Source organism: Dermacentor albipictus, chromosome 8, assembly GCF_038994185.2.
Source record: "Dermacentor albipictus isolate Rhodes 1998 colony chromosome 8, USDA_Dalb.pri_finalv2, whole genome shotgun sequence".
In the NCBI taxonomy this organism is placed as follows: Eukaryota; Metazoa; Arthropoda; class Arachnida; order Ixodida; family Ixodidae; genus Dermacentor; species Dermacentor albipictus.
The window spans coordinates 13,427,353-13,439,510 of NC_091828.1; the positions used below are offsets into that span (position 1 = coordinate 13,427,353).

The window sequence follows — 12,158 nt, forward strand, 5'->3', positions numbered from 1 at the left end:
TTTTTTGTCCTTTATAAAGCCGTATTTTCGCATTTGTATATCCCAGTGTATCTTTGCATTTCTAATGTTCGAGGGTGAGTGAAATTAAACTGAGCCTACCCTAACCGCGCAATAATGGTTCGGTTCATTATCTGCGAGGCATGCGCGCAGGAGAACGGCATGTCTCATTTACAAAAGTGACACGCAAGTGTGAAGATAAATGTTCTTTAATGATCTCAGACACTGGGTTGTATATGGTTGCGTCACGTAATGGATACTTCAAAAGTTGAACAGCTCGGTGTCGCGAAGTTTTTGACAGCTGAAGGTGTTTCCAAAACAGAAATTAATCACCATATGACTGCCATGTACGTTGAACACTTCATTTCATTGACCACTGTGAATCGTTGGAGCAAACGGTTCAAAGGACGTTGCAAAGAGATTCCAAGACCGGGGACAATCAATAGTCAACAACAGTCAATAGGACAAATGTCTAAATTGTCATGAAGACTACTTTTAAATAAAGCACCCCGTTGTTGGCTCATTCATTTGACTTGCCCTCATATATCTTGCAGAATTCCTGCTTTTTATACGTGCTCTCTGTTACGACTATAACTTCGGTGCAATTACTCACGATACACGACAAGGGACAGCTACTCCTGCGCAATACATTGGAACAAACGACAGCGTCATTGAGATTTTTCACTGGCCATTGCATATATACAAGAATGTAAGCACGGTTCTCGAATGACAAAGTTTCATTAACATATTTGTCCTCAACTTGTTCAGTTCATTGCCTTTTAATTTTTCATATCAGCGGCATGCACTGCTTTCCTGGTTTTGAACTGACATAGTTCTAATGTTTGTGTGATATTTTCTTTACTTAATAAATAGACAAAAAACATGGAAGCATTGACGTCAGTTATGTTGGGCACAATTTTTGGCACATACGAGTATAATATTTTATGAAAAAATACATATTTTACTTGTATTTACAGTGCGTAGCTTTCAAGAATTCGTTTGCAGCATCTTTGGCAATGACAATGCAGTTATTATTCATGTATTTGATCCCTCGATAAATTGTTTAAGAGGAAGCTTTAGCTCGGGCCCAGTCCGACGCGGCCTATTCATATACTTGTAAAACGCAGAAACGCTTTTCTGAGATAATCCTGCTAATCGCTTTTATTGAAATTGGTTGCATTTGAGAGAGAAAGTTAACTCCTAGTGTCTGTTGGAAACAGAACTTCGATTTAGGGCCTGAATTTTGTTTAAAGTATTTTGAAAAATTCGAAAGTTTGAAAAAATAGAAGCACGACGTTTACAAACTAATAGCTATGTATGAAGAACAGATATTGTGGTTCTGTGAACGGCATTTATTATAACAGTCAAAGCGGACAAGTTTTCTGTGTCAATTTGTATCTTACGTGAATTGGTTACGTGGTGTACAAGGGTTCTGCAAGAGCTGTATTTCCACAATACTAAATTTTTTTAAGATTCATGTGTAGCATATCTATTTTGTCCGCTGTAGATGTACTATTAGATGCAATTCACAGAATTGTGATATCATTTTTCATTGTTGAGTCACGGAGTTTTAAACTTGATAGTTTTGTTTTCTGAAAATAATTGACCATCTAAATGAAAAATTCGAAACCAGTAGTCACTAGAATTAAACTTTTTCTTTTACATGCAACAAACCTCCTCAAAATTGGTGAAGTGGTTGCAGGGAAAAACGAATTCCCCTTCTACATGTACATGTACTTAAATAGGAGCACCCGAGCTAAAGCTAAAGCTTCCTCTTAAGGAGGAGGCTAAGCTGCAACGTGCTCTATATATATATATATATATATATATATATATATATATATATATATATATATATATATATATATATATATATATATATGTGTGTGTGTATATATATATATATATATTTAGGGCCAGTGGCGTAGCCCCCCCCGAACAAAATTTCTGGCTACGCCACTGCTGGTTCAGCACTTCCATCGTTCGGCTGATAAAACTCTTATAAATCTCTTATTTGGCTGTCTTTTTTTCTCTGGTTCGGGAGTGCCGCACTTTGTTACTCAATTTTACGCCACAGCGCGCACCGTCAGCACCACACTATTCGATTTGACTTCGCGCAGGCAACGCAGGGCCCGTGTATCGTAATGTTCGATTTCAAGTTCCATTGCTTTTATCACGCGACGCGCCGTGGGGCTTATCGCAGGGACAGCGGCGGCGAGCGAGTCATGTCCGAGCCGATGACGAAGGGCGAAAAAAGATGGAAAATTGATATAGTCGGCTAGTAAAGGTGTCCCTAAGAACCAGTTCACGGTTTTGTCGCGCTCGCTACTTGAGAAGTGCCGGCAGTGCGTTCCTGTTGCGTGCATCCTGCGAGCTCCTGGTAGCAGACGACATAGCGCTGCGCTCTGCCAACTCATTTACGCTTGCGATACCGCCTGTCGGCTGAGAATAAAAAAGAATGACAATTATAAATTACTTCTGCATTGCGTAAACGCCCGGCACCACACGTTTATACTTCAGAACTTGGCGTATAATATTAAATTTATATTTTACATTTATTTAGCAAGCGGAAACATTCTGCAATTCCTCGATTAGCTCGTCATATAATGACGTACACTTCAGAGGTGACACCCTCTCATCTATTCGTCGCGTCCTCCCCTTCTTCCACCGCCGGCTTGGGAGTGGCACATCTAGTGACGTAAGCGGCGAAGCGAACGGTTCGTATTCGGAACCGTTATAAGATTCGGCCCCTGATAACGCGTGTGCCGTTCGTTACTGGAAAGTTCCGGGCTCGCAGCGTTAAAGAAAGGAAACGCATCAAGGCAGATGACGATTACCGTTGTGTGGCAGAAGGGGCACGCCAAAGGGTGTAAACTGTTCTTAGATTGTAATGATTAAATTGCTCACTTACTGAGGTAGCAGCGGAATCGAATTCTTCCCTATTGCACATAATCAGGTAATCATTAACGTAACGAAATATATTGAGGACGCAATCACCTAAGGCTTTCTCTACGCAGTTGTCAACCTTACTCACGTAAATATTGCTAAGAATAGCGGCAACCTTTGAGCCAATACGATGGCCCGATTTCTGCAAAAAACGCCATCTCTCCACCCAATCAACGTCGACTTCAAGTACATTGAAAGAATTTCTAGAAAAGCTCCCGTAGAAACAGCGCATCTTTCTATAAAAGCCTACTGGTGCACTTGTTCTTTAATGCGCTCGTTTACGGAATTTAGCAACACGCCATGCAGCAAGGAATAATAGAGGTCATCGATATCCATACTAAAAGCTCTACAATCACCAGGATTTTTCTCTCTCAAATACTGAACCAGTGCCTGAGAATAACGCAAGCAAAAGGGGTCTGAATAAACTAGTGAAGCTAAGCAGTTCTGTAGGTAACTAGCGATACAGACCTGCCATGTCCCTTTCTCTAACACTATAGCACGAAAAGGAATTTCTTGCTTATGGCTCTTCACCGAGAAAAACAGTTCTAAGGGGAGGGATATTGCTTTCTTGACATTAGATACAACCCTATCAAGATTATATCTTGACATGAGGTCAACCGCGCGTTGCTTAACTGCCGAAGGCTTGAGATTTGCTGGCTGTAAATTATCTTCTATGGCTGAAATCGCTTTTTCTGAAAACGTCATCTGGCATAATAACGAAATAACCTTCCTTGTCAGATCTTCGAAGCCGTTGTTAAACTTTCATTCCAAGCATTCTGAAGCAGTAAAGACGGAATTCCCATGTCGTGCCTTAAGTCTTCTCTCACCCGATCCTGCATGCACAAAATTAGCGCCAGTTGCAATGCGCAGGTTCGGAGCCTATTAGAAGCAGGTTATTCTAGTGTAGTGGTGGCCACTGTGGCAGAACGCCTAATGAAGTCAGTTTCGAGGGGGACGAACTTGAGAAAGCAGTAGTAGGAAAGAAAGAGCAGTGGCTATTCCGTACATTCAGTGTCACACAGGCTTAAAAAAGTTGCAAGTAGATATGATGTTAATGTTGTTTTCACTGCTCCCAGTAAGCTAGGTATGATATGCGCTGCCGTGCAGAGGAAAAATGAGCAGGTAAAAGGCAAAAAAGAAAAGATATTTGTCCAGTGAAGCACAATAAGAATAATAGTTTGACTGACTGTAGTATGGGTGTGGTTTATGAAATTCGCCTTAGCTGTGGCCAGTTCTACGTAGGGCAAACAGGACGGTGTATAAATCAGAGGCTAAAGGAACATAAAAGGTCGTTAACCGGTGGATCGCCTTCTAATCTTTCTTTACATTACCAAGATTGTAACTGCACGCCAGTGTTTGATGAATGCGCGATATTGTACAGGCATTATAATGAAGATACGGTTTTCATGGTAGAGGCATGGTATATATATAATGGTGGAAGTGCGTGCGTGAGTCAGCCTTTGATTATTTTACATAAGGAATAGATTAGGTGCCTTAATAGTTATCTCCCACGTAGACCGGTACATGCACCCGACTTACACGTGGTGATACTATTCCAGAGCCTGCGCAGATGAGTTGTGTCTTCTTTCTTTTTTTCGCCTCAGTGCTCCCTTCAGTTGATATTCGGCGTTCGTGTTGTCCACTTCTCTACTCTTGTGGCTTGTCTGGACGCCTCACCCCTGTCGCATGGTTGGTGCCGCGCGGGGCACGAACACGCAGGGATGGACCGAAACGTGCAGTCACTTGCTTGGACGAAAAGGGGTTTATTGGGCCCTAACATATATAGACAGACATGCACAGGTCACAGGGGGCGCCACACTCAGGTGGCAGCCTAACAAACGGGGCTGAACTGTGGCGACCTCTACAACCCCTTTTTGCATAATGAATCCTTACCAAATAGCTCAGCTTTCTGTGGTTCTGGACAACACGATTTCGCCAGCTGCGTATGAAAGAGGCAACGCAAGTAGGGACAAAGCAAGCCGAGAGAGCAGGCGGAACATTGCAATTCCGGCACTGCTTTTTCCATTCCTGATGCTAGCCCCCAACTTGTTGAAACTTGATGATACTAGAGCAGAAGTTTTCATTTCGATCGACAGTCGCGACTATTGCGCTTCGCTGAGCTTGTGCAGCGCGCGTCACCCTTGTGTAGAGCCCGGGAACGACGGCCGCCGGGGTGCTCCGGAGCCAGCCAGTGAGGCCTAGAGGTAGTGACTGGGCCCGAGATTACATGCATCGGCCGCTGCGTGCCTAAACACGCCTTAGCTGAAGCCTAGCTGCTTCCGCTCGACATCGCTGGCTACCTCCGGGGAGCCCCGATGGCTTTCGTTGCCGCGCTCTACACAAGAGTGACGCACAGGGTATATCAAGACTCAAACCGTCACGTTTCTCGTGTAAAGCGGCTTGCGGATATTTTTGTAAAGTTACTGGGCAAATTATTAACGTGGTAATTTTCGGGAAAACGAAGCAATAGGGAACCCATGATAAACATTGATGGACCATGGGTGAAAATGACGTGCCACAACATGCGTACGTATACTTGAGCTGTTGTGTGTGTCCACACACAACACTGGCGCTTGCTGTATAAAGCCGCCGACACGAAACATATACATGACAGCTATCAGCCCAACTGTTTTCCTTCATGGATCACGCGCTAACTGGCAGCAGATGGCGCCAAGCCCCCCCAAAAAAGGAGAGCTTAGCGCTGGAATTACGTATAAACATGGCAGCATGAGTGAACGCCATCCTCCAAGCGCCGACATTACCTAAAAGCACAGCCTTCGAGATTGCCTACATATATTATAGCAGCAATGAGCTTTGGGTGTTTTCATAAAGCGGCGTTCCCGAATTTCGTTAGTGTTGATGTGTCCTTCCGACTGGGAAGGGCTTCGTACAAAAATGATTGGAGGACGCTTAAGCTTCGCCTTCAAGAGTGGAACGCGACAGCGTTCCCATCGACCCGCCAAGGGGTGTAAGACAATGCGCTAAGGCACAGGGATCACTTACGAGGCGCCCCGCATCGGACTTTGCGCCCACCTATCACACGGAGAGCGTCGAGCAACGCAGCGTTCGGCGCGGCAACGAAACGTGCGCCTGAGCAAACGGAACGAACCAAAGAACTCGATGTCTCGGAGGGGGAAACGATCTACGCCAGCCAAACGTCGTGATCGGCACGGGCAGAGAGATAGATAGATAGTAATCTAAAGAAAGGAACGGCGCTTGATTCTGCAACCCGCGTGGGAGCACGGCGAAGCGTCGTCAGGGGAGAGGGAGTCGGGGGAGAGGGAACCGGACCGCGCACAGCCCCAATGCGCGTACCTAGCCCATCTTGGAAGTTGCTTTTTATTTATGAAGTGCCTGCCGTGATTTATCGCTCATGGTCAACGCCGCGGACGCCGACACCGGCTTTTCTGCGACACGAGCTCCTTAACGCTATCGCGTTAAAATCCATGATAGAGCGTATAAACGCGACTGAATGAGGACGTTGAAAGAAACAGGTACAGGAGTATTTGTTTCTTTCTACGTCCTCGTTCAGTCACACTTATACACTCTATCATGGAAAAAACGGAGGCATGGCGCCCGGCTCTGAATCAAAGTCCACGCTGCAGCTATACAAGCCTGGAAGACGGACATCTGCCTGGAATCCATATAGAACAGTGTTGGTAGCAGCCTGTTCAAGGGGCGGCCCTCGTGACTCTGACTTAGCGAATGCGCTTCGAAACCACTGTCGAATGAGCACTGTGTAGGGCATGTGACAAGGCTGATGGAAGACGTAGGACACGTCGTCAGGCGATGTGGAAGTCTGCAAACATCCGCGCAGGAGGCAGCACTCCCGACCACGCAAGGTTTTCGTGCAAATGGGGAGGGCACCGCGGGTCTAGCAGCGGCAGCGGCAGTGACTAAACGACGCCTGGTGGAGTTTTGGATGATCGTGCGCCGATGGGCCCTGCTGTTAGCAGGGCGCACTACATTTGCGCATGTATTCTTTATTTCTTAGAGCGCACTTCTTATGTATCCGTTCCTTCGGCGAGCGTAACCGGCGTAACCAGCGTAACCTCGGCGTAATGCTATGTTCACACTATGGTCGTAACGCGCGTAACAGCTCTTTTGGCGTATCGAACGTAACGGCTGTAAAAAACGTTACGGCAGTTAAGCCGGCACCTTTGTTCACATTTACTGCTGCTTAAATTACGGCTTTTACAACAGGCCAATCAAATTTGGAGCTGCAGAATCGACGTCACCAGCGGTCCAATATGGCTCCTGCCAACATGCGAGCGCTGGCCGAGATCGAAGAAATTCACGCTCAAAACAAACTTATAGTCATGTATTCAATCGCCCAAAGACGACGAAGGCGACGTAGAAGGGTTTGGGTGCGGCAAGTATTTCTCGACAGGGCCGTGGACGGCGATTTTCACAACGTTTTCGCCAAGCTCCGAGTTGGTGACGCTGCGATGTTTCATAACATCATGCGCATGTCGCCCCAGCAGTTCCGCTTCCTTGAAAACCTAATGAGACCACTCATCGAAGTTCGGAGCACGCATCTGCGGCCATCGATTTCCTCGGCGGATAAACCAGATGAACTGAAAACAGTCTCGCAAGGCGCACTGCAAAAATTTTCACGAACACAGCCAATCGTGCGCACGGAATGGCAGAATGGCACTTCCCGCGCCCGGAGCTGTCTGCAGACGGGAGGACGGAAGTGTGGTCACCGGTTGTTGAAAGCCGAAAGCTTATCGGTCATTGGCTGTGTCGCAACGGTCGTAACATAACAGTCGTAAATGTTGCCGACCCTTTAACACTCTCACCCACGATTTTTGCGAGAATTGCGCACGTTGATACCTTTACGTTCGCAGTCTGAACTAGACGCATACGCTTGTTGCGCTTCCGATTACGTATGTTACGAAAAATCGGCGCCTTACGAACGTAGTCTGAACATAGCATAATGCTATGTTCACACTACGGTCGTAACGCGCGTAACAGCTCTTTTGGAGTATCGAACGTAACGGCTGCAAAAAACGTTACGGCAGTTAAGCCGGCACCTTTGTTCACATTTACTGCTGCTTAAATTACGGCTTTACAACAGGCCAATCAAATTTGGAGCTGCAGAATCGACGTCACCAGCGGTCCAATATGGCTCCTGCCAACATGCGAGCGCTGGCCGAGATCGAAGAAATTCACGCTCAAAACAAACTTATAGTTATGTATTCAATCGCCCAAAGACGACGAAGGCGACGCAAAAGGGTTTGGGTGCGGCAAGTATTTCTCGACAGGGCCGTGGACGGCGATTTTCACAACCTTTTCGCCAAGCTCCGAGTTGGTGACGCTGCGATGTTTCATAACATCATGCACATGTCGCCCCTGCAGCAGTTCCGCTTCCTTGAAAACCTAATGAGACCACTCATCGAAGTTCGAAGCACGCATCTGCGGCCATCAATTTCCTCGGCGGATAAACCAGATGAACTGAAAACAGTCTCGCAAGGCGCACTGCAAAAATTTTCACGAACACAGCCAATCGTGCGCACGGAATGGCGGAATGGCACTTCCCGCGCCCGGAGCTGTCTGCAGACGGGAGGACGGAAGTGTCGTCACCGGTTGTTGAAAGCCGAAAGCTTATCGGTCATTGGCTGTGTCGCAACGGTCGTAATATCACAGTCGTAAATGTTGCCGCCCCTTCAACACTCTCACCCACGATTTTTGCGAGAATTGCGCACGTTGGTACCTTTACGTTCGCAGTCTGAACTAGACGCATACGCTTGTTGCGCTTCCGCTTACGTATGTTACGAAAAATCGGCGCCTTACGAACGTAGTCTGAACATAGCATAACCGAGCGAACGGGCACAGCGATAGATGAAATTGAACGCGGAGCACAAGGGGGGGGGGGGGAGGGGTTACGAAAGACGCGAGGAGGAAAGTGGAGAGAGGGTGCAGCGCAATCGGGAGGCGGAAAGCGGAGGAGTGCATGACAAAAAGGTGAGAAGGGAAGCGTAGTGCCTACACGACCAGGGATGCGCTCAGCGCGAAAACACGGCACTGACGTGGGCTTCGGACCTACTGCGCATGCGATACATCGCCTGCCGCGATCCTGCCGCAACGGAATCCGCTCCGCGCCCGCCGCGCGTTCGCGTGTCTACGCTTCCTTTCTGAACAATGAGTGACGCAACCGATGGGAATGCTTCGTCTGCCGCTGCTGCTAAAAGAGCTGCCCAAGACGAGGCTCGGCGCCTCCACCGAGAAGACTTTGTCCTTGATGATACTTTACCGTAATATATCGCGAATTCAGAACACTTAAACAGGCACGCTGTAAATTCGCATAAGGGAGTATGGTAATTGTCTGTGAAATTATTTATTGCTTTTATTTATCTATTCAGACTAGGATGACAGTTCACCCGCCCGTTAACAAAGGGAATGGTCACAGATCATCATCATCATCAGAGTGCATATTTTACGCGTTCGCGTCGACGTCACATCCATTACTGGTAGTTGATGGTGGATTCCGGCATAAAACAATTTTATCTTAAAATGAAATATATAATATAAGAGCACGCAACCAATCGTATTCAGTCAGTAGTGGCGCACAAGGGATCATTTTTTCTTTCATAACTGAGCTATCGATAATTAGATGTTGTTAATTAACGAACATTTTAATTACTGAGTGGGGGAGCCAATCTTGATATAAATGTAATTCTATTTTAAAACACGTGATTCAGTGGTTGCCAGTGCCCTATGTGTCGCTTAATTTTTTTTTTTCTGCGTTGTGAAGAAGGCGTGCGAAAATTGAACATAGCCGCATGATTAGGCGTCCGCATGCCGCGACACCAGTGGTCCCAGGCTCTGCTCGGAAGAGTTAACTCAATGCCTGACTTAGCTGTCACGTCCAAGCGGCGAGTGCTGGCGTTCTGCACTGCGAGCTGGCTTTTCTGCGTCAAGCACTGAGCAACATAAAGTGTGCATTGAGGAGGAGGGCACAGGCGTGGAGCAAATTCTTCCGAATAACGCTGGTGCCGCTGTGCTCGGAGGCGTTATCCTGCGGCTATTTTCATATCTCGCGCGGTTCCCTTACAAAGCACAAGAAATAATTACGCGAGTCATAGCATACTGAAAGCAACATATTCGGGTGATTTAAAACATAATTATTATTTTCTATGAAAATTGGCGCCCTCGATTTCGCAATTAGAAGATTTCTTAATTACACTCATTTAATTATCGACAGTTAGATCTTGAAAGAAGTCCTCCTGGTTCGTCCTACCACTGCTGAGAGAATAGCATTGGTTGCGTCCTCCTAAATTCTATACAGGGGTTCCCAGCTAACTTTAGTCAGAGTTAAAAAATGTGCCGATACACTCTTAGACGTACGACACGACCAAATGCATGTTGCTGACTATTGTATGGAGTAAGTCACAATATTCTGTATTCGGCTTAATTGCATAATTAGTCAATAATATTTACCAACTTCGGAAGCAACGAAGTTATTAAATAAATTCCCGTTAGAAAGTTCTACAGAGCTTTGCAAAACGTCCGATTAGACAATCTTTTTTTACTTTCAATGTATTAGGCATTAGTGGCTTTTTCGCTTACTGCAGATGCCCACCAAACACAAAAACAAATAGCGCCTGACATGCGCGCTTGTGTGCCATGATTGCTGTGCTCCCAAATGCTCCGCGTACGAATGAACATATAGCATTGAGCCGGTTGTGCTGCCGCTGCGCCTGATTATCCCTATCATGAACTGCCGTGAGGGTAACACCTCGGCGGCGTAAATCGCACAGCCAACGCCTCCGTCACTGAACTGTTGCCTTTTAAGCAGCAGCACGCCCTGCTAGATGCTATCTTCGATTGTACGAGAAACGTTTGGGAGCGCTACAATCACGACGTGCCAGCGGGCATGTCACATGCTATTTTTTTTATTATTTTGCGGGTATCTTGCAGTAAGCGGGAAAACACTAATAGCTAATAGATAAAAAATTAGAAGCTGTCCAATCGGACGTTTCGCAAAGCACCCTACAACTATCGAATTGAAATTCTTTGCCTAACTTCATTGCTTCCGAAGTTGGTTAACCTACTTCGGAAGCAATGAATCACCAATTAATTCATCTTGGCTAATTATACAATTAAGCAGAATAAAAGATATTGTCTCACTTACTGCGTACAATAGACAGCAAAATGCAATAGGTCGCGTTGCTTAGAGTGCATTGGCATATTTTTTTTAAATTCTGGCTAAAGTTAGCTGGGACAGCCTGTAAATTATTTTTAAGAACTTGGGCAACGTTAGCTGGGACACCCGGTATATCCAGGTAGCCGCAGCAGGGAAATTAACAGAACAACCATTGCAGATCATAAATAACCATCAGTTCCGCAAAACAGCATCTCGCTACATTGCTTGAACGCTAATTTATTTACCCTCGACAGCCAATGTGGCATTGGTTCTGCCGTAATGATTTTTTGCGCAAACGTTTTCTTCAGGTTTGCGCCCGTATTAATCAATGTTCTTGTCAATTTAGCTCTTTCGTTGCTAATTTTATCCGACGATGCCGAGATGTCTCACAAAGCCTGATTAGAGACAACTTGAAAAAATTAGAGCTCCACATCGCACCGTATTCTCATAGTCATGCAGTGGCTTACACGTATAGTGAACTGAACCGAACTCTTAAGAGCGTTTAGCTATGTTCATAGTATAATCTTACTTGTCTTATGCTTGTATTCAATGCTTGACGCCAACGTTGCAAACGCGAATAGCGCGCAAGGTATTTGAGAAGCACAGTTCTCGTGGAGATATTTCTTGAGAACGCTGATTTCGAGAAACAATGTTGGTCACACACTGCGCAGCTTTTCTGACAAAGAAGGTGTACTCACGAAAAAGAGCACGAAGAGCAAGTTCATAGAGATCTTCATCGCCAAGAGAGCATGTGGAGATGCCAGGATACTGATGATGCATATGATGATGATGATGATACTCGTTACCATGACAATGAGGTAACTAGTACAGCCACAACGCGCACGCGAAAGAACAGTGCCGTCTACCAGTGTGGTCACCTTATAAACGTCATCACCGCAGCAACTGTGAAGCCGCGAGCACATGTTCAATTTTAAGTAAAAAAAAAACGCTAATCAAATCAGGCCGCGCACTCGAAAGCAGCAACTTTGACAACGACGAAGACAGGTGTCGAGAAGTGGGAAGAACTAAAATTTATTACCTTCTTGCTTGCTCCCATTTCACAAAA

At 45.9% G+C, this 12,158-nt stretch overlaps 1 protein-coding gene across 8 annotated transcripts in view; it reads right to left on the reverse strand.

The window, feature by feature from the left end:
* The window catches only part of LOC139048367 (uncharacterized), a 223,067-nt gene extending 211,194 nt beyond the window's left edge, over nucleotides 1-11,873 (reverse strand). For 4 of the 8 annotated variants that reach the window (XR_011507643.1, XR_011507641.1, XR_011507642.1 and 1 more), the window contains exon 1: nucleotides 11,791-11,873. Coding sequence is in view for 2 of the 8 variants with exons in the window: in XM_070522752.1 (XP_070378853.1) it covers nucleotides 11,791-11,829 (39 nt within the window). In the remaining 6 variants the exon portion in view is untranslated. The remainder of the gene's footprint in view (nucleotides 1-11,790) is intronic. The other 4 variants (XR_011507639.1, XR_011507638.1, XM_070522752.1 and 1 more) reach the window with 1 other exon arrangement.
* Nucleotides 11,874-12,158: the final 285 nt, after the last annotated feature.